At 41.9% G+C, this 20,467-nt stretch overlaps 1 protein-coding gene across 1 annotated transcript in view; it reads right to left on the reverse strand.

The window, feature by feature from the left end:
• Positions 1–5,462: 5,462 nt before the first annotated feature.
• Positions 5,463–20,467, reverse strand: part of LOC117741711 (calmodulin regulator protein PCP4-like) — a 29,668-nt gene continuing 14,663 nt past the window's right edge. Inside the window, exons 2-3 of the mRNA XM_034548919.1 lie at positions 14,314–14,365; positions 5,463–5,593 (exon numbers count right to left, since the gene is read on the reverse strand). Coding sequence (XP_034404810.1) covers positions 5,463–5,593; positions 14,314–14,365 — 183 coding nt within the window. The remainder of the gene's footprint in view (positions 5,594–14,313; positions 14,366–20,467) is intronic.

Below are 20,467 nucleotides of genomic sequence, written 5' to 3' on the forward strand. Positions count from 1 at the left end.
AGTTTATTCGTAGAAAATATATACTCTTTTTGAACTGTGCTTTTTTGAACTGTGTATCACCATACCGCAAAATGTAAAACGCCAGTAGCACTACAGAGCATGTCAAGAGTGATGTCGTCTACGGAGACATGATTCAGCATGCACAATATATAAATACAGTATATATTCGTCATGTTTTATAATGCAATATGGTGAGAATCATGTGGTATTATTATGACGAAGGCATCAAAAGCTAATGGGACTACACATTGTCATATTTTACCAACAGTGTTTTTGCTATACATTAAAACTTTATGATGGCAAAATGTACTGTTTACCACAGCTGCTCGTTTTCTGTTCTTTCTGAGTATAAGATGGTGTTTTCCATAACTACTTTGGTTCTAATGGCAGCACAGATATGAATAACTGTTCTCCATTGTACTGTAGCTCTCTACTCTCAAAAGAGCTACTCAAGATTCAGGCTGCTGCCAGTTCACTTATTTGAAAGAAATAATTGGAAACCGCAGCACAAAACCACCACAGACATGACTCCTTATCACAAGTTCAGACTTCGCACTTAACTGTTTGCAGTCAGTCGGAGGACAATTCCAGTATTTTCAAACCAATCTAATCTCAAACTATTCTGGCCATTTTGGCTTTATGCTCCCCGCCAACTTTGTAAATATACATATTTTTACATAATTCATTTTTACATCATTAATTTCATAGAATTAATTTCATAAAATTTTGTCTCAGAGTAGAACCGAAAGTAAAGACATAAATGTTTGAGCTTTTGGATTAGCTAACTGCATATAGGGATCTATTTCTGGGGGCAACTTGCAGGCTTTAAGACCCCCGGCTGAAATCTTACAATAAGAAAAGCTTCGTGAGCCAAGAAGATGTACTTCACGTGAGAACATCAGAACCCACTCCTGAGGCTCCTAGCGGTGTTTCTGACAACAGATCTGAAGTTTTAATCAGCTTCTGGGGGGGACGGCAACATTTTTGCTTTTTTTTTTCTGCACTGTGAGAATTTTGATTTAATCCTTCAATACTCCATTTCCTTATTATTATGCAAATTATGCAAAGAAATCAAAATATTTCATCTAGCTAACAAAGAGGGGAGAGAGATTTGCTGATTTGCTTGTAGGCGCCGATAAACTCAAATAGTTTTTGAAAGCTTTTATGATAAAGTGAGAGTCTTAGTGGGAGCATCAGTCCTGGTAAACGCACAGGAGGCTGTTATTTTTTGACAGTGCGATTCCTCAGACCATGCTTGCAGGCACACACACACACACACACACACACACACACACACACACACACGCTGATTAGATCAAATTCATGTTACTGTTAATGTGACAGGCCACTAATGGCTCAATGTGGATTAAATGAATCAAACCCAGCAGAATCATCCATCTCCCCATCTGCAGGGACCATAGTTGTGCAGTGAAAAACTAATTTTAAAAAAACAGGAAGAATGCACGAGATGGGTGGTTTCCATAAATACGCATAAATGCAATAAGAGCAGATTTGTTTTCTATTGTCAAGGAAATATGTTCAAAGGCATGCGCGAGTGGATGTCATCAGTGGTGTGTGAACCAATCGTGAAAATGTCAGTTTCACAGATAATAAGGTATTATCAATAATTTGGTAGTGTGAAATTGATTTCTGTAGCTGTAAGGAGACAGGAAACAGGACACAGTAATATCTCCTTTGCCTTCGACACAGTAGTGAAGCACACAGATCATTGATGGACTATATACCGACACTGCCTTCACATCATATGTTGCCTCTACTGACTCAGCCCATCCTCCCTCCACCTCCTGAAGATTTGTTCTGCTTTCTGCGGAATTAATTTTCTTCTATACGCAGAACAGATGGCATCCAATGCATTTTACAATCTCATTCTCAGTGCATGTGGGAATTTTCATCATGATACAGTTTTGGGGAATTTATCAACATATCATTATCCCCAGAAGGGTTCCAAAATGGTCTCCAGTACATCCCTGCTGTATTTAATCAGGTGGTAAGAATGAATGAGTGTGTTGTTCTGTTTTCTCTAAAGCACAAGGTAAGGAGCCTTTGTTGACTTTAAAATAGTTTAACTTTGTCTGGTGATGTATCTATAATGTTTAGGGTGAGACGAGTGCACCTTGCAGTCATACTACAGGGACACCCGGAGCACCCAGAGGTGGTGACCCAGGGTTCATGTCAACTTCCAAATAGGCCTCTGTACATCAGCAGGGAGCTGCACAGAGGAGAGGTGAGAAGAGACTTCGTTGTAAAAGATCAGAAGAAAATCTCCATTATGTTAATATTATGACCGTAATTCTATTACCACACTCACAAACACAAACACAAGGAAGAGACTAGCAGAACCTCGGGAGGACTGTCGTTCTCTGTGGGCCTTTGGATGACTTGGCAGGATCCCTTTTAGTAGTCCTCCGGGTGGAAAATAAAACAAACAGGCAAACAAACAAGCGATAGCAGTGAGTCTTTATTTCCATGAGACAATGACCTTCACTGGAATTCAAAAAGGTCACAGTGCTGCCTGTTTAATGAAGGAAGACTATGGCAACAAACCTGCCCAGTATTGATTTGACATAAGCGTTGAGCAATATTGTTGCTGCAAATGTATTTGTGTGTTTTATGGACATTTAGACTATATAAAAATGTTATACCTGAACTTTATTTGACTGGTTTGCACTGGAAACCATCTGGCTGTGGATATCAAGGAATCGAGTGAACTTGTCATGGCAGTTTAATCCTCCGAGGCTTACAAAGCTGATCTGCTGTGAGGATCAATTCCCTGGGGTGCAAAGGCCATCACTGACCTTGATGTAATACAGTTCAGTAACCCACCCTGGTGCAGTGTCATGATCCTGATTATGAGGAAATCAGTGGCACTTTTCTTAACCTTTGACAGTTTAAATACCTGTTTTTCTAAAGTGTAAAAGCACTTTTTCTTTACAAAGGTTATAGTTTTCTATTGGTTCAGCGTTCTCATCCTGTATCCTGTATAAACACGTGACTTCACTCTTTGTTATGAAAAAGCTCCCACTACAGTTAAACTTGTAATGCATAGGACCCCCTTATTATTTCTGCGTGGATGTTATATTTTTTTGAAGGCCAACCTTGGAAGTTAGCGTTGAACTGGTTCTCTCAACAAAAAAGCCAATGGAATTTTTTCATTGTCTTTTTGTAATAATTTGGGATTATGGCAGAAAATAAACTCTGTGGCAAACACAGGATTATGATACTAATAGGTTTTGCTCAGCAAGATAATCTTCAGAAATTAACACCACTTTTATCATTTTCTAAGCTTGTGCAAGCGCCAGAGTTATTATTTTCTATCTCGTATGACAAAACTTTGAATTCTCTGAAGCTTGTTTTAACCACATACCTTATTTGAGATGAAGAAACCGGAAGTTAAAAAATCGCGAACTCATTAATGGCACTAAACGGTGGGAATGGCATTAGTTTTATAGGTATCATAAACCAATGAATTGGCCAAATGGACATTTGGACCAGATTATGGTGCTAAAATGAAAAATGTTCCCCATAAATGTCCCAAAGCTTTGCAACTGGAGCGAAGCCTCTCTTGTTTCTCCAAATGCAAAAGTTCCCGACATTGGACTCCAGTAAGGGTGATACTTACTTAATAAGTGGCAATTTCTATAAAGAACCTTAAATATGTTTACACTTCTAAACACCCGGGGTCCATGCAGTCTGCCCGGAGGTTTCAAGGATTTCCTTGTGGGACCTTACACCCGCATCTTGACGGTGTCTGTCAACCGGGGTGGACTGTGACTGTCCTTAACCAAATATAATGGCAATACATCCCATCGTTGTCAAGACATTTTACTCAAATGTCAGCCTCATGGAGGCACAAAAGGAAAGGTCAGACTCACTGTTGTCATTAGGCTTCATCCTCTGGGATTCATGCCTGTGCAATACTTTCTGCCAATCAATCTAGAAGATGTCGATGAATTTAGTTGGTCCAAATTTCAATTTGGACCAAAGTAGTGGGCCGACAAACGAACATTTCCATCCATAAAGCCACGCCTCAAGCAAATGTACTTTTCAAAATGGTTCATAAAATTTAGATCAATATCTCCAAAAAAATAAACTCGAAAAAGCTGTGTTTCCATGTGACATAAGATATATCATACCATGCTGTTCCTTTGAAATTCAGAACTATACCTTCAGGCTGTAGCACATATCGTATTTCAGGCCGTGTTTGTGTGCTTTCTCATTTTTACTCATGCAGCCTTAACGAGGGAGACCACGTAATGTGCCGGAGCACGGAGTCTGCTGTATAATGACGGGAGCTGTCTGCTGTTCGGCGATAAACTTTGAAAGGAGTCAGGCTTGTTTGTGACAGCTGCCTCGTGGCCAAAATCATGGCCGTGCAGTTAATTACAGTGAACAGAAGGAAAGTCAAAAAAAGTACGGAGCAGAAGCTGGGCAACTAAGACGAGAATCAAATGCCAATGTTCACTCAATTTATTTGGGTTCATTTTTTTAACCCATCTTCGATATCAAATAATGTATCCCTATAATCTATAATCCTGAACTAAAAATATACAGTATTTATGCAGGTGTTTGTTGCTGGTTGGATCTGATTCCCACTGAGCTGAGACCAGTGGGAATCAGTCAATCTGTTCGCCTGGCTCTACATGGAGAAGGTCATCAAGCTGAGAAGGGAATAGATGGCGCCCAGCTCATTGTGGAGAGGTTGCTATTCATAGTTTGTCATCAAAATACAAGTCCCACAGCTATCCCTGCAGAGTGTATGTCAATGCAATATATCAGACATACTGCAGCAGACACTTTTGATATGTGGCTCGAGGTGTTTGTCAAATCGTTGAATTTACATAGACTCTACACCAGTTCCACACATTTTTTATTTATTCAATGTACACTGATACACACCTTGACAGTACCATGCGGGTAATAAAAATGCCTCTGGGTGAAATCTTCTGTTCAGAATGGAAAGCTCCGGGCTAAGTTTCCTAGAAAAAACACCTTCAATCCAACATCTAAACACACATAGGGTATACGGGTGTTTCTGGGAAGCGTAGTCCTAAGCCTTACAGAGAGAGATGTTATAACTATTGAGGCTGGGATAAGTACAAAAACATATTCTAACACAAACACTAGCGAGACTTCATGATACACGGGACGGGACAGAAATCAAGTATTCTTTCTATCTGTTTCTGTTACTCATTTATTGATACAGCAGTCAAATAATAAATTATAATAATTATAATAATAATAGGATAATGAAAATTCACAGACATGTTATATGATAAACAGGCTATTGCATTCTCTCCCCCCTCCCTCCCTGAACCCCATCACAACCCCTTGGAGTTCCGACAGGTATGAATTTGTTTACATGCAAATGTCACACCATCGTCACCGTGCCGCCTCGTCCACCGGCCATCTGTGCACACAGTGGCAGAGCGTCGCGGCGCTCACTAGGACTTCTCAACGCGCTTCTTCTTCTGGAACTTCCTAAACTGGGACTGAATGGCGACGGCCGCCTTCTCGGTCTCCGGGTTTTCCATGTCGATGTCGAAGTCCTCTGGGACGTCCGTCTTGGACGCATCTGGAAGGAAAAGGAAATGATGGGTGTCACTTGTAGCACTCTAGACAGGCTGGTCACAGGGTCAAGTCCCCCCTCCCTTGGACAGCATTGTCCAATTATAGCAGACTTTGCGGAAGTGGTGTACATTGGACTCTAGATTGTTACTGAATAAATAGTTAATAAAGAGTTTGGAGTATAGTCTTTTTTAGCCTTTCCAAATAATGAATACAAACGTGTGTTTGTGTGCTCCAATGCATTGGTACTGCATTAATGCATTAAAGGTATGTGTTTCTAAACTGCATTGAAGCTCGTTCTGGTTGCGACTATGAGAGAGAAGCCTTTTGTTTACGTCTCAAATCTTCCAAATAACTATGAATTCAGAGATTTTTTATCGGCCACCAGTTTCATTGTATATGCGCTGTGCAAGAATGGAAATGTTGGAAAAATATGGATTGGATTTCATGTAGTGCAATATTGTTCCATATATGGTTCGTAACCTCTTAACGCTCATCTACTTGATCGCGATTCTCGACATTAATACGGTCACAGTAAACCAGCAGCTCTTCATTTGTGAGTTTGGGAAACAGTAACATGATGCAGTGATCTGTAACAGTAGCCAGCGCTCCTAAACCCCATCCCTCATCATAATAGCGGAGCAGAGTTCTCATGTGGGAGCCCGAGCAGTTGTCTCCCGGGTCAAAGGTCAAAGCATGAATTGATCACCAGTTCTTGATCCCCTCTGGAGCTCAGCCAACGCCGACCAAGAACACACGACTTTAATCCGAGTAAAATTCGCAGGTTGTTTTTAATCTGCTGGCCAATGAAGTCCTAAAGTGGTGGTGCAGACGAATACTGAACCAATTAGGTCAGTTCATGGCTAAATTCTCTTTTCTAAGGAAATGTAGGTTTAATCTCTCCATTTGGAAATGCTGTGATTATATGAGTTGACAAAATACCGATCAGTTGTGGTGTTCCTGACATCAATCTTTTATTGACAAAAAAAGAAGCTGTAATTCTTTGAAATTGGGGCAACAGAGCTGTAGTATTCGGGGTATTCAGGACATCGAAAGGCCTCCACAAGACCACATTTACCTGAGCAGGTTTCCCTGTGGCGAGAACGTGTGTCTGCTTACGTCACCACGAGTAACAATCAGGCGATTACGTCAAATCTGCGTTGTTTATATAAACCCTGAAGCTAATGTGAGAATCTTTTCATCGGTCCCTTTAAAAAAAATTTAAAAAGCCATTTACCAGTCTGCACTGACTCTCCCACTGAGATGAAACCCAATCACCAGTTAGCTGTTTCAGCCTTTTTATTTTTCAGAGTAACTAATTGTTTCATTCCAAAGAACAGCAGGGGAGCCATTTAATTTCTCTGCCTTGCAACACCCCTGTGAAGGATTGACCCGCTTGAGTTGGATGAGCAGAGCTGTACTGTAGATAAACACACATGAGAGAGAGAGAGAGGGAGAGAGAGAGAGAGAGAGACTCATGTATTGACTGTTCAGCTAATCCTCGGCTTCCCTTGGGGCTGAGCTGGAGTACTTCTCTCTTGCTGTTCAAGGAGGAAACACTAACTGCTGTGTCAAGCCGAGCTTTGAATCCCTCATTAATTGATATTGAATTTTCCGACGCTCTAATGCCTGCTGCTTTCGTCCCAGCCGCATTAGCTATTGAGCTGTACTGTCCTCCGTGTCAACACCGGACATGCTCATAATCTTTGTAATACATGCTTTTGACATATTCTTTTGGGGGGGATGACAACACCCAGGATGTTATCCGGTGCTGCCTTCACGTGTCTGAAGGAATATTGTAATTGTGACGACAGGTGTGCAGCTTAACAAATCAAATAAATAAATACCACCTTTACACCCTCGCATTAAAATGCATGCTTGACCACATGAGTGTTGAAGGTGTAAATGCATCCAAAACGCGCTGATCCAACCCACTAATCCAGGGATGCATTGTGACCACATTGAACAATGAATTTAAATGCAATTGCATTTTCAATCCACAAACAACAACCACGTAGGCGTCGATACAAAATCGCTCGCGTTCCAAACCAGCGATCGAGCAGCTATCCGCATCAGCCTCTAGTGATTGACAGATGGCGGCCATCTTTCTGTTTTTGACCCACGCAAATGAGGAAGGGAGTGATATTTGGTTTGTTTGAACTTTGGACAGAGAGATCGGATCTCAATGTAGACATCGGAGAGACGTATTGATACTAGACGTGAATTGAATCACGTTAAATCATATCTAGAGACAACCTGGATACGAAATGCTTTTCAGAGTAAAAGGGGGTCAAAGTCAAGTTTTTAAAAAGAAATTCTAGTCAGAGGTCTCTGACCAGCTCTAGCAAACGGTGATACAGTTAGGAGTCAGTATGCTTCAACCTGCTTGTCAAATCGCCAGAGCATCGTCTGAAACAGATTCAACGAACTTCACATCTTAAAACTAGTTTTGGTTGGAGAATATTCCGGCCTTTCGATTCTAATGAAAAGCTTCCGATCAAGCAGCAAAGAAATTCTGCAGTGAGGACGTAACTAAAGTAAATGAACAATAAATCTTAAATGAATCAACAATACCAAAAAATGGGTTTGTAGAGGCCGCTGCGTCCCCGTTGGCCTGAGCGTATCAGCAGAGTAATAATGAGAAATGTGATATATGGTCTCGCCGTGTACACCGGCATTACTGGCTGGCAGCCACACAGCTAGAAGGAGCGATTGTGAAACATGAATGTTAATCAGCTTATGCAAGCGTGACTTTGCTGCTCCGCCTAAACTAATGCCACTGCGTCTGGAGGGAAACATTTGGTTTCATCAGCACTAATGAAACTTGGCAAATATTCTTAGTTTTCTGACACCATTTTCTTCTTTTGATGTCACAATGCAGCACATAGTAACTTGTGATTTCACAAGTCAGTGAAGATACTTTGGTTACTTTGGCATCCATATAGTTTTTTTTCGCCAGTCATATTTACAACTTTCGATCACTTTTAAAGCGGCGTTTCCCTTTACTAATCAAGTCCAGTTTCATATTTTGGAAGAATTATTCATCAACAAGAATCATGTCATCATCTTGATGAAAGGCTTTGAGTCCTGAGGGCAGATTTTCATCAATTTCTTCCAAGACAAGAGGCAGTGGCTGAATGTGACAATGACGGATCATTCTCCTCAGTTTGAGGATTCATCTCCTCATCGACACACACACCCACACAGACACACACACACACACACACACACACACACAGATTACAAACCTATTACCTCTGGCAGCCCTTTCTGTGTCCCTGTCTTCACCTAATGGAAGTGTTATATCTGCTGTCAGAGTGCCTGTCTGGATCATCTTGACTGGGCTTCCAGTGAGGAGGAGAAAGAAATTATTTATTTATGTGTTGGTGTGTGGCAAGTAACTGGAATAGAAGCCTACATGCTTCTAGGTTGGCGGCTCAATGGATTTACTTTCTTCAGACATGACTTTCCTGCATGTTGCCAACTTTATCTATAGTTCAGATGGAATGGGTTCAAAAGTGACATGATAAGACCATCCTTGGTTGGCTGTCTTTCAAAAATGTCTTTTAAAAGCCGCTCTGAAGCCCAGTGAAAGCTGGGACGTCTTATTGATTTCACTGCTTAAAACCAGTTGAGCCATGAGAGGGATTTGTGGAAGCGGAGAACGAGAGGCATTAAAGAAGGACTTTTAGACCTTGAGACAAGAAAGACCGATTGTGGAAAGTAAAGAGTAAGAGACTCGAATTTAAAGGGTTTTACACAGTATGTATGGACATCTTTTTGGGCTTAAAATACCGCGGAGCTGCAGGTATTTGTCACTAATATTTCCCTTGCTAAGTTGTACATTTATAGTGCATAGTGATGTTCCTTTAAAGAGCCAACATCAGCACCATTTAGCTCCATTAAAAAAAAAAAGTTATCCAAATTTGTTTCCCCCCCAGGCTACAAGTAAGGAAAAAGTAAATCAAGGTGATATTCTGTATTCTAGGCTCTTGGTCATCAGAGTCAACTCTCCCTGACTGCCAACATTGCCGCAACAACACGCTCCTGTAGGTACATGCTGTACAACATCAGGAGAATACGACCTCTTCTCACTCAGAAGGCGGCACAGGTCCTGGTCCAGGCTCTGATCATCTCACGGCTGGACTATTGCAACTCCCTCCTGGCAGGTCTACCTGCTAATGCCATTCGACCTCTACAGCTCATCCAGAATGCAGCTGCTCGACTGGTCTTCAACCTCCCGAAATTTTACCCACACTACTCCGCTCCTCCGCGACCTTCACTGGTTACCGGTGGCCGCCCGCATCCGCTTCAAAACATTGGTACTTGCGTACCATGCTGCGAACAGATCGGGTCCAGTCTACATCCAGGACATGGTCAAACCGTACACCCCAGCCCGTTCACTTCGCTCGGCTTCTGCCAATCGGCTTGTAGCTCCTTCACTTCGAGCTAAACACTCAACAAAGTCACGACTGTTTGCTGTGCTGGCTCCTCATTGGTGGTAGCACTTAAATGGCACTTACGGATAGTACTCTGTAGTTTAACGTTATTGAAGAAATTTTACTTGCTTGATTCTTGTTGTTCTGAGTTTGGACTCATGGTTTAATGCACTTATTGTAAGTCGCTTTGGATAAAAGCGTCAGCTAAATGACATGTAATGTAATGTAATGTTGTAAGAAGCTCTAATTCCCATTTACTTCTGAAAAAGCAACGTATGCCTTGTATACTTGTGAGGTCCTGGGACAGGGATGTCGTATGTGAACAGATTGTAAAGCCCTGTAAAATGTGTAATTTGTGATTTTGAGCTATACAAAATAAACTGAATTGAATTGAACTTGTCAGCAGGGAGGCAGTGCTGTCACTCACACACACACACACACACATGTTATTCCATAACGTGTAAGAATAACATCCACCATTCAAAGCCGGAAGACATCATGCATGTTTTCAAAAGGAATGAGGTGTGTGTGTGTGTGTGTGTGTGTGTGTGTGTGTGTGTACTGTGCCTGCCACTGTTTGAAAGTCAGTGTGTCAGAGTAAAACCCCTCAGGCCTTGAAACACCTGAGGGGCAGCAAAGCGTGAGAGAGACCACGGCGATCAATACACAAATACACATGAAGGACCGGTTCTGTATCGATTAGCGCCGTGTGCTTTTTTTTTCTCTCCATGTCAACTTTGAAATTCTCCTTGGCGAAGAAGCTTCTGTGTGACCTACTTGAATGTGGTCGCACATTTAAAAAAAAAAAAAAAAAGAGAAAACGTAGGATGTTCAAAGACCTACAGAGGAAATGTGTTCAGCTCTTTCTAGCACCGAATATCTCTGAAACAGCAATGCCGTGTGCATTTCACTCACAATGTTAAGACACATTCTATACGGCTATAACTGAGTACAGTAGAGCTAATTAAAACGTGTGTAGAAATTGGGTCATCTTCACTTTTGAGAGCTTCTTGCAACCTAATTAGAAAAGGATGACTTTGATCTCTCAGGTGAGTCTAATTTGAAATTACTCCAGTGGCTGTTTGAAACAGGGGGGGTAGGTAGGTGCTGATGGGTGTTGTCTGTTTCCACATTGTTCTTGAACAATTCTTTGAAAGCGTATAACTTACTTGAAGAAACAGAGCCATTTTTATCTGCGAACAAGCAGATGATTATTATTTCACATTATGACGACATCATAGCCAAAAGATGAGTGCTGTGCTGTAATGGTCCCGTCAGTGTGGTGAGTTAGTCCAGTGTGATGTAAAGATGGAGGAGGCCCGCGCTGCCCCAGCTGTTGCAGTGACGGGGACAGTCTGTGTTCATAAGGTCAGTGGGCATATGGAGAATATGGCCCGAATACACAGACATCTGGACTCCAACCGCGTCGGACCAATGTCACAGGAGACCATTTTTTAGGGGGGAAAGGACCGAGCCGGTAAGGGAGTTTTCATCAGTGTTGGAAAGTAACAAAGCACACAAACTTGGGTAGCATGTAAGGACTGTACACTGTGCGTTTCTTGAGTATTTTCCTTTTGCTCTCAAATAACCTCACACAGACGCTAATAGAGTGGTGCAGGAATGAGTCCTAAAACCCCAAAAATGGGTTTTGGTCAGATGCCTGAACACACAAGAGATTATATGGTTATCATTTGTTCCTGTGATATAAAATACATCCGTAAACGCCACCGGTCTTAAAAATAGGCTGCTGCTAGCAAGCGGTTAAATGAGACGTCACAATGGCATCACAGCCTTGTGTACTCAAACCCGCTGGGTAACTGGGGGTTGTTTCATGGCATAACATTAGCTTTTTACTCCAGCCAATTGGATTTACGCTTCAAAAACCATAAAAGTGGCCGTTTCATTTATGAAAATGATCTTGCTGAATAAAACTTGTCAGTGTCATAAAGGTTTGTTTTTTTCCTCGGAGCTTATTTTCTGCAATAATCCCATAAAAAACTCCGCCCTGCAGCACGTATAAGTGGAGTGGGTAAGTGTTTGCCCCCCAGTATTGCATTTACTGAAGTAATGGATCTGAATACTCCCAACGTTTATAAATGAAAAATAAACATCAGCAACTGGACGCCTTCTAAAAAAATTCAATTGTATCCACTTGATAAACATTGAATCTTGAGCCGTTATCTTTACGATAAACACTTCCGTCCTCCAGCTTCTCTCTTAGCGCCTCTATCATGCAAACAGCCTTTACTGCATGGCGGAGGTGCATCACAGTTGCATGTACTTGTACATGCGCGGTTCAAAAATGTGTTCCAGTGAACTGTTCCTCTGTGTGGCTGTCCTTCAGCCTGCGAGAGGTTGTCTCTAAAGACTCTGTGTGCAGAGTGGGCGAGAGTCAATAGCAGCGTTACTCCGTCCTCGCCCACTTTAAGAGCGCTCCCTCTCTCCCAATCTCCCTCCACATTGAGAGGCGCACTTCAGACACGCTGGGAAAGCAGTTTTTCAAGGCATCAAATTAATTGTCAAGGTCAGACAACAAAAGAGCTGTGTGTTTGTGTTTGTGTGTGTGTGTGTGTGTGTGTGTGTGAAAAAAAAAAAAAAAAAAAAAAAAAATGACATGTAATGTAATGTGTGTGTGTGTGTGTACTTTCCTTCTCTAGTTGTATTAAATGAACAGAAAGGTGGACCTGAATCATAAAGGCAGTGAAACATTAGTCTCTGTGTTTTAACTGAGCTTATAAAGCTTCCTTTAATCACAAATAATGTGTCATTTCTTGTCTAACTTGCTTTCCAGGCAGGTTACTGCCTGTTCATGACATATGTCGCAGACTGCATACATATAGATTATTTCTTACTCTTTAAGATAGACAACATGGTTATTAGAGATTTCTTTAATTCTCTCGTAAAGCTATAACTTTATTCCCTTCTACATTACAGTTTTGGCAACAGTAATTGACTTTTGTGATATATGCATCATTAGCTGTATAATACTTTGAATCTCAAGACACCAAACTGACCCTCAAGGCTCAAGTCATCGCAATAATAATTACAAAACAATCTTTTTACTCAGTATTTCAGTCATATAAGATTTCTGATCTTTAGGGAATCAAACACTTCTGCACGTTTGTGGAGGACTCAATTTAACGCTTTAACTCTCATTTGTTGAATAAATCACAGGGCACACTATTTTATAAAAGCCAAATGGCTCATTCTCAAACGGCGAGGTGCTGAGTCAGCGCGGCGCTCCAAATCACGCACATGATTTAGAAGAGGTGAAAGCAGGGGAGATATTAATTCTCTCGTTGAAGCCTTTATTTGCTTCTCTATGAAGGTTTAATGACAGAAAGCTCAACAATAAACATGATTTGCAACGCACTCGGTGCACAGAGCGGATCTTCATTTCCCCCCGGACAGAAGGGATGCAGGCGTGCTCTCTCAGCTCGGGGGGGGGGGGGGGGGGGGGGGGGGGGGGGGGGGGGGCAACCGGGGAGTTGGATTTACAGAAGCTGATGGTCATCTCCGTTTTGTCTCCTGGAGTCTGTATTATTTTACCCCGCTGAGTCAGTATATTTATAAGAAAAATGTAAAGTGGTGCAGTATCTAACCTCTGTGAGACACCAAACTATGAGCAAAGTTGATATAAAATCCTACATTGCATTATTCAGAACATGAGTCATTACTGATGAAAAACCATGTGTGCAAGTTTAGAATAATTGGCACCGATTTAGAGCTCATGCTGTCCTGACTGGAGGGCGTTGCATGTGACCAAACTGTCAAAAACTCTGTAAACTGATACCAATATTTGTTTAGATAAGACAAACAAACTAGTGAAATGTTCTCCGTGTCATGTAAACGATGACATGACACCGTGAACTCTCGTCGGATCATGATGTGATCTGACGGAAAGCCCTGAGGGAGGGTGAGGGAGGGTGAGGATGAGGGGGGGGAGACTCTGTTGGAAGCTGTCCTTCAGACCCCGTTACTGTCAATCATGTGACATTGCCTTTTAAAGCTCATCCCGCGTACATGAGCCCACATGTACTGTAAACTGTGGCCCACTTCCCCTCCCCCGCTCACATCCTGTCTGCGCATCAATCATTCTCCATCTCTCTTTCTGTCGCCCAGTTGGTTTTATTTAAGCAAATGGTGCAAAACTTTGAGTTTAAAAAGCTTAATTTAGAGGCAGATAAAATCTGTCTGCTGATGTAAATATAAGTGAATGTTTTGAGAGTAAACGTCACAATATGTGATGTAAATTGTGTGTTAGTCAACTTGTTTTCTTCTTTGTTACCTTGTTCTCCAGATGTCTTGTTGTTGCCAGCAGCTGCTCCAGATCCTTGTCTCTGCAATGCAAAAAAAACAGAAAAACATGAATGAGATTTTTCGTTCTAGTACTTCAAATAAACTGAAGTCCAACAAACTTCAGCAAAACAAGAGAAGATTTCCCACAATCCTTTCGTCACATCCAAATGAATTGAATACGCTGCTCTTTGACCTTTACTAATTAAGCCTCGTCCTCGTGATTGTTCTGACATCTTCTGGGGGCTAAGCTGCCCCCTAATCTGCTCGCACGCTCTCTAAAGCCTCCACCCTGGAGTATTTTAGCCAGTGGGGTCCCCTTGTTCTGACCACATGAGCTGCAGGCTGAGGGCCCTGTGACAGTAGAAATGACCAGCAGTGAAACAATGCCAAGGTTGTGGCTGTTTACTACAGTTTGGCAATGTGACACTACAGAGGTCATAATACCCCCACAGTCTGCGTATGTGAAGGGTTTTATTCAAATGTAGTCATTTAAACATTAGAGACTGAGAATTCATACAGATTAGTGTTGGTTCTTTTTGGCCATATGGTAATAATCACATCCACTCGTATTTGAATTCACTCCACATCACAAGATACACAAGAGGAGGAGGGGGGGGGGGGACTGATGCAAATGAGATAACCTCCTCCTGTGGAACCAAAAATAAGCAAACATCTCCTCTCCTCAGTGGGAAGTCTCCCCAGGTATTGTGCACTCTCTTGCTCAACAAATGGCTTATAAGATGCGATGATGCATAACGGTACTTAGCCGATTTAACACAATCATTACACCCTTACATACTAATGCAGCCACATTTATCTAAATGTCATCTTGCATTATCCTGCAGCCATTAATTCCCCCCTCCCCGTGTCCCGTTCTGTATTCCAAACACCTGCTTTCCTCATATTAAACTGCAAATAGGCACTGATCTCTGGAGAAATAACCCAGAGTGGTTGTGTTAATGTCTGCCTCCGTGTGAGTTTGTACATTTAACGCAAGGAGGAAGCTGAATAAGTTTCACATAATTAGACATCTAACGTCTGGCCCTCCTTACATGAATGTTACTTGTTGTCATGGTTTCAAAAGAACTTAAAAAGTTTACATAATATTTTTTTTTAAAAAGGCTATATAGCATGTTTGAAATGAAATCCCTCTACTCTGCAGGATTCAGACAGGAGCCGACAGCATCAGAGGTGTGAAAAGGGTAAAGCAGATATCATGTTGGGAGAGGAGAACAGGAGTGACACTCCCATCACAATGAGCAGATTAGGGAAAGCTATTCTTAGAACCCGACTATAGTCCAGCGTTAAACATGCAGCACAGAAAGAGGGAGAAGAGATATCGCAGGGAGTGATGGAGGAGCCAGAGGGAGTATGGCAGCGTAAAGAAGCAAGAATGGATTGAGGATGGAAAGTTAGAAGGAAGAGACGTTAGATCGTTAGTGTCTTGTTAATCACACAGTTTTAAGGTCGCACTGGGGAGACATGTTCTTTTGAAAAAAAATGCTGCATTCTATTAGTAAATGTGTGCATGGTGTGTTCGATGTCATAGTCAGTACGAAACAATCCTTAATTCAATGAATGTGAACTCTCTGACACTGAGCATGGCTATAAAATGCGTTAACAGTGTTTTTTTCTTTTATTATTATATTTTTTTATCTTTTAAATTTCCATTTTGGAAAACCAGTGAAATAACTATTTTGAGGTAAATATGTAAATATGTAAAGCATATGTTGCAGACCGTTCCCCTTGGTGCTCAGAGCTGATGCGACTAGAAACCTGATGGCATTAAATGATCCGCTTGCTTGTTTGCTGCTCCTCCATATCAACCCATTGCTAATTAATTCAGCATTAGCTCTCCTTGTTATAATGGATGTCCCCTCGGTTGTCGTTTGGGACCGCCTTGGTGGCCCATATATCTTCCCAGCCACAACTCCAACACTCACAAACATCATTCAGTATGCAACACCACCGAGGAAACGCTCCCCTATGGAAACCGTCCAAACCTGATCGTGAGTTAGAATTGATGTCGTTAATAACATTTTTGGTCATTTTTATGATTTCTGTCTGAAAACCACGCGATGTTAGAGGGACGTTGAAGGCTTGAGAGTCCCTTTATGTCCCCAATGCGTGTCACTTTGAACCTGGCTGTTGTTTGTGCGTGGAAAATGAAACCACATCATCACAGTGTCACTCTCCTTGTCATCGACGTGCACCGCTTATTGCCAGCTGGGAGGCAGCAGGTTGTCGGCTTGTGTGTTTTGTATGCACAGCCTGGGTGGGAGCTGTGGTGATGGGATATATTTGTTCTTCTTCTGTAGTGAAGAAGGAACGGAGGATGGAGAGAGGAGAGCAGGATCAATACCTCCCTCTGCAGTTAACACGTACTTATACAACATTGGCATCAGGAAGATAAATGACCAGAATCAACTCTCTGGCCGTGGGAAGAAAAAAAAAAGAAAAAGAAGGGAGTTTGGACTGCAGCAGTTTGACTTCCTCTAAGTCTCTGGAGCTCGTAACTAAAACCGTGACAACCAGTAGTTTGACATTTTGGAAACGTGCTTATTCCCTTTTGCAAATAGTCATACTTCCTAAAATGTTCCTTTATGAGAAGGTAGCTGGATAGAATAGAGATAAAATGGGTTGTATTTTATGTATTTCCTCTATCTTGGCTGAAATAGAGACATTGTGTAATATTACTATTCATATTTGAATGATCTTGTTAAAGCTTTGTTTTGTGCATATGAAATCAGAAAAGAAAACGCTTGTATTTCAATCAAGCATTTCACATGGATTGATTTCTTCTTTGTATTCCATGTTGAACACATGTAGAGGGAAAGCACTGGGGAGTTGGCATGGTAACCAAACAGAGCGAAGGAAATGGCGTCATTTAGGTGGCGCGTATCTGGCTGCCTCCTGGGAGATTTAGCGACAGCTACTTACACTGCAACCTTTTTGCTCTTCCGTCGTTGGTTCAAAGGTTCCCCGTATGGTCGTGTCAGAAGTGTTTCCACGCTTCAACAGCGGAGGAGTCGAGAAGGCATCGTGCTCGGTGTCCTCTTTTCTGAGCTTCTCTTTCTGCATTATTAATCCAACGCTTTCAATGAATTTCAAACAGCGTGCGCTGTGCTTTGATGCCGGGTGGAGAGGGATGGGTGGTGATGGGGGTTTCAAGCATCCTCACAAGCAAAGCCACCCCCCCCATGCCTTTTGGGGAAGAAATGCCTAATTTGAGGATGGTCTTTGATGAAATTCAGAATTTTTTGCATAAAAGGAACCCAACTTGAAGTGTGTAAGATATAGATAGGCATGCCTACCGTTTATGTTTACCTGTCGAGCTAATCAGAAGGATACCTGTTCCCTCTTTTCATTTGTCTGTCAGGAAGAAAGAAAGAAAAAGCACCGACGTGAAACGACTTATCAAATTGCTTTGTGGTGTTTCACATTACAGTCACACAGCTGAGCTCTCTCTCCCGCCCCCCCCCCCCCACCCCCCCCACCCTCCCCACCCCCCACCCCCCCCCCCCCCCCCTCCTGCAGCTCCAAACAAATATCAGGGCCAGATAAGAGCACCGTTTTGTTTCTCCCTGTTACTAATCCCAGTTCAAAGAGACGAGCTGAGTCTCTCCATCAGCCTCTTGTAATGGCCATGAAATGAAGTGGCGCTGCTACACTGCTCCAGCAGCAGCTGGGGGAGAGAAGGGAAACCAGTCTGTCCACGCTGCACTGCATCAGTACTCTCTGCAAACTGAACTGACCTCGAGCTCATCGTGTTCACTTACTTATGTTTGCTTTTTGGAGATGTTATGTTGATGTGAAACTGCAGCACTGTTGCAAAAAAAGATTAATATTGTAATAAACACAGAGGCCAGCTGCAAAGGTTATATTGGCTTTTGCATGATTTAAACATTCCCAGAGGCCCATAAGAAGATTCAAAGCCATGACAAAACAGCTTGGTCCATATAGGCTGTGTTCACTCTGCAGGCCTAAATCAGATGCTTACCATCATATTTCCATTGATTTGGATCACATTTATCTTTCATCTATCTATTCAAATCTAAACTTATTTGACTTTTATGTCACTCTAGAGCGACATTTGTCACAATTCTTTTTACATTACATTACATTACATGTCATTTAGCTGACGCTTTTATCCAAAGCGACTTACAATAAGTGCATTAAACCGTGAGTCCAAACTCAGAACAACAAGAATCAAGCAAGTACAATTTCTTCAATAAAGTTAAACTACAAAGTACTATCCGTAATTCTTCTCCGTCATTCACATCAAGATCACCACTCCTGGCTCCGACCCTGCATCCACACACACACACACACACACACACACACACACACACCTCGGTACAGAAGTATCAGTCTTTGCTCCAAGAAAAGCCATAAATGTAAAATGTGTCTGTCTGTCTCTTGATCCTCGTTCTTTTTGACATCTGCTCACGAATTCACTGGCATCCACTGCACATCAATTTATAACTGAAACTGTAAATTAATTAAATTGACTTCAGTCGTCTCCATGTTTACTTTGGTACAACAGCGTCCTGTGTGTAATGTCTTTGTTATTGTTCTTTATCGAACGTGACAGTTCGCAGTTGAATCTGATTTTTGTGACATTCCAAAAGAAATAACAACGTGAAAAGCCCAAAGAAAAAGTAATCTGATCTGAGTAAGGGATGCGATTGGCGCTCTGAGGCTCGCGGTGTCAATGTAGCCTCATAGACCAACGTCATGTTCCTATATTCTTACAATCCATTCAACCGAATGTTCGTCTATAACAAACGATGCAATCATACCTAAATCTCCTTCCTCTAATTTTAGTGTTGTTGTCCAATAGCAGGTCATACTTCTGTTGTTAGGAGAAAATCTATCCTTTTCCCAAGAAAAATGAATTAACTAAACATGTCTTGCTAGTTTTAAACCGTAATGCGTATAGAGGGGGACATTACATTAAATATAATGACTACGGTTGTAAAGCTCTATCCATCCATAGTAAAAAAAAACAACAACAGAATGAGAGTTTGGTTAGAGTTAGAGGTTTTAACATGACGGCGCTGTGAGAAGGCTCTCCTGTGAGATAACAACACTGTCGATCTCTGCAGGGTTTTATACTTGGCTTCAATACAAGACGTGACTTGAGGTCCATTTTGTTTATTTTGTAGATTGCTCGGCAGGGGTGAAAACTATAAGACTTCCGAGGGCAGTGGTGAGAGGAGGAACCATACGGCTGAGCAGCTCTGGGGCCGAGCCAAATGTAAACTGCAATAACAGCAGCTCGATGGGAGAGTTTTACTGGAGGGGGAAAGGGGGAAAGGGGCTATCCTCCCTCTGCAGATAAACGCACACATGAAAACACAAACGCTGGCGAACAAATCCGCACTCCTGTGGACACATCGGGACGTACTCAAGTGAGGACGAACGCTCCGTGAGAAGGAGAAAGCAGATGATGAGAAGCCAATCAAGCAGAAAGAAAAACAGTCATTATAAGACGTTGACAAGGGAGATGGGGAGCAGAGACGCATATACTGTGCCTCTCATTAATCATGAACAGACTCCGGTATACAAGGTCAACAAACAGTGTTTTGAAGTGTGTGTGTGTGTGTGTGTGTGTGTGTGTCTATGTGCCTTTTTGGTGAATTACACACATAAACAGCAGAGCTACTGTAGAATACTAAAGGCAAACTCTTTTTGTGCCTCCAGGCTTTCAATTCGGATACTTTAAGGAGAAAATAAATAAACACACACACATACAGTACATGTAGGTTTACATGCACACACGCACACACACACACACACACTCAAATATAGTGAAGCAGAATAAAAAAAGAGCATAGACTGTAAGCAGGTTGCAAATCAGAGAAATGTAAATGTGTTTTTATCTCTGATTGGGCACATTCATGGAGGAGACGGAGAGGAGAGAGACTGTGGAGGTTTTCAGAGAGAATCCTTAAAAACATCCACCTCCTTTTTATTCTGGTCAGAGCAAGCCTTTACTTTCTTCACTTCCAAGCCAAATTCCTTTTATCTGCCCGGCAGAATAGGTTGCTGGAAGCGAGCATTTTTATTTGGTGTGCTTTAAATAGTGACATAGATTAAACTAAAGTGTTCAGACTTCTTCTGTATCAATGGATGTCAAG

This window comes from Cyclopterus lumpus, chromosome 13 (assembly GCF_009769545.1).
Source record: "Cyclopterus lumpus isolate fCycLum1 chromosome 13, fCycLum1.pri, whole genome shotgun sequence".
NCBI lineage: Eukaryota > Metazoa > Chordata > Actinopteri > Perciformes > Cyclopteridae > Cyclopterus > Cyclopterus lumpus.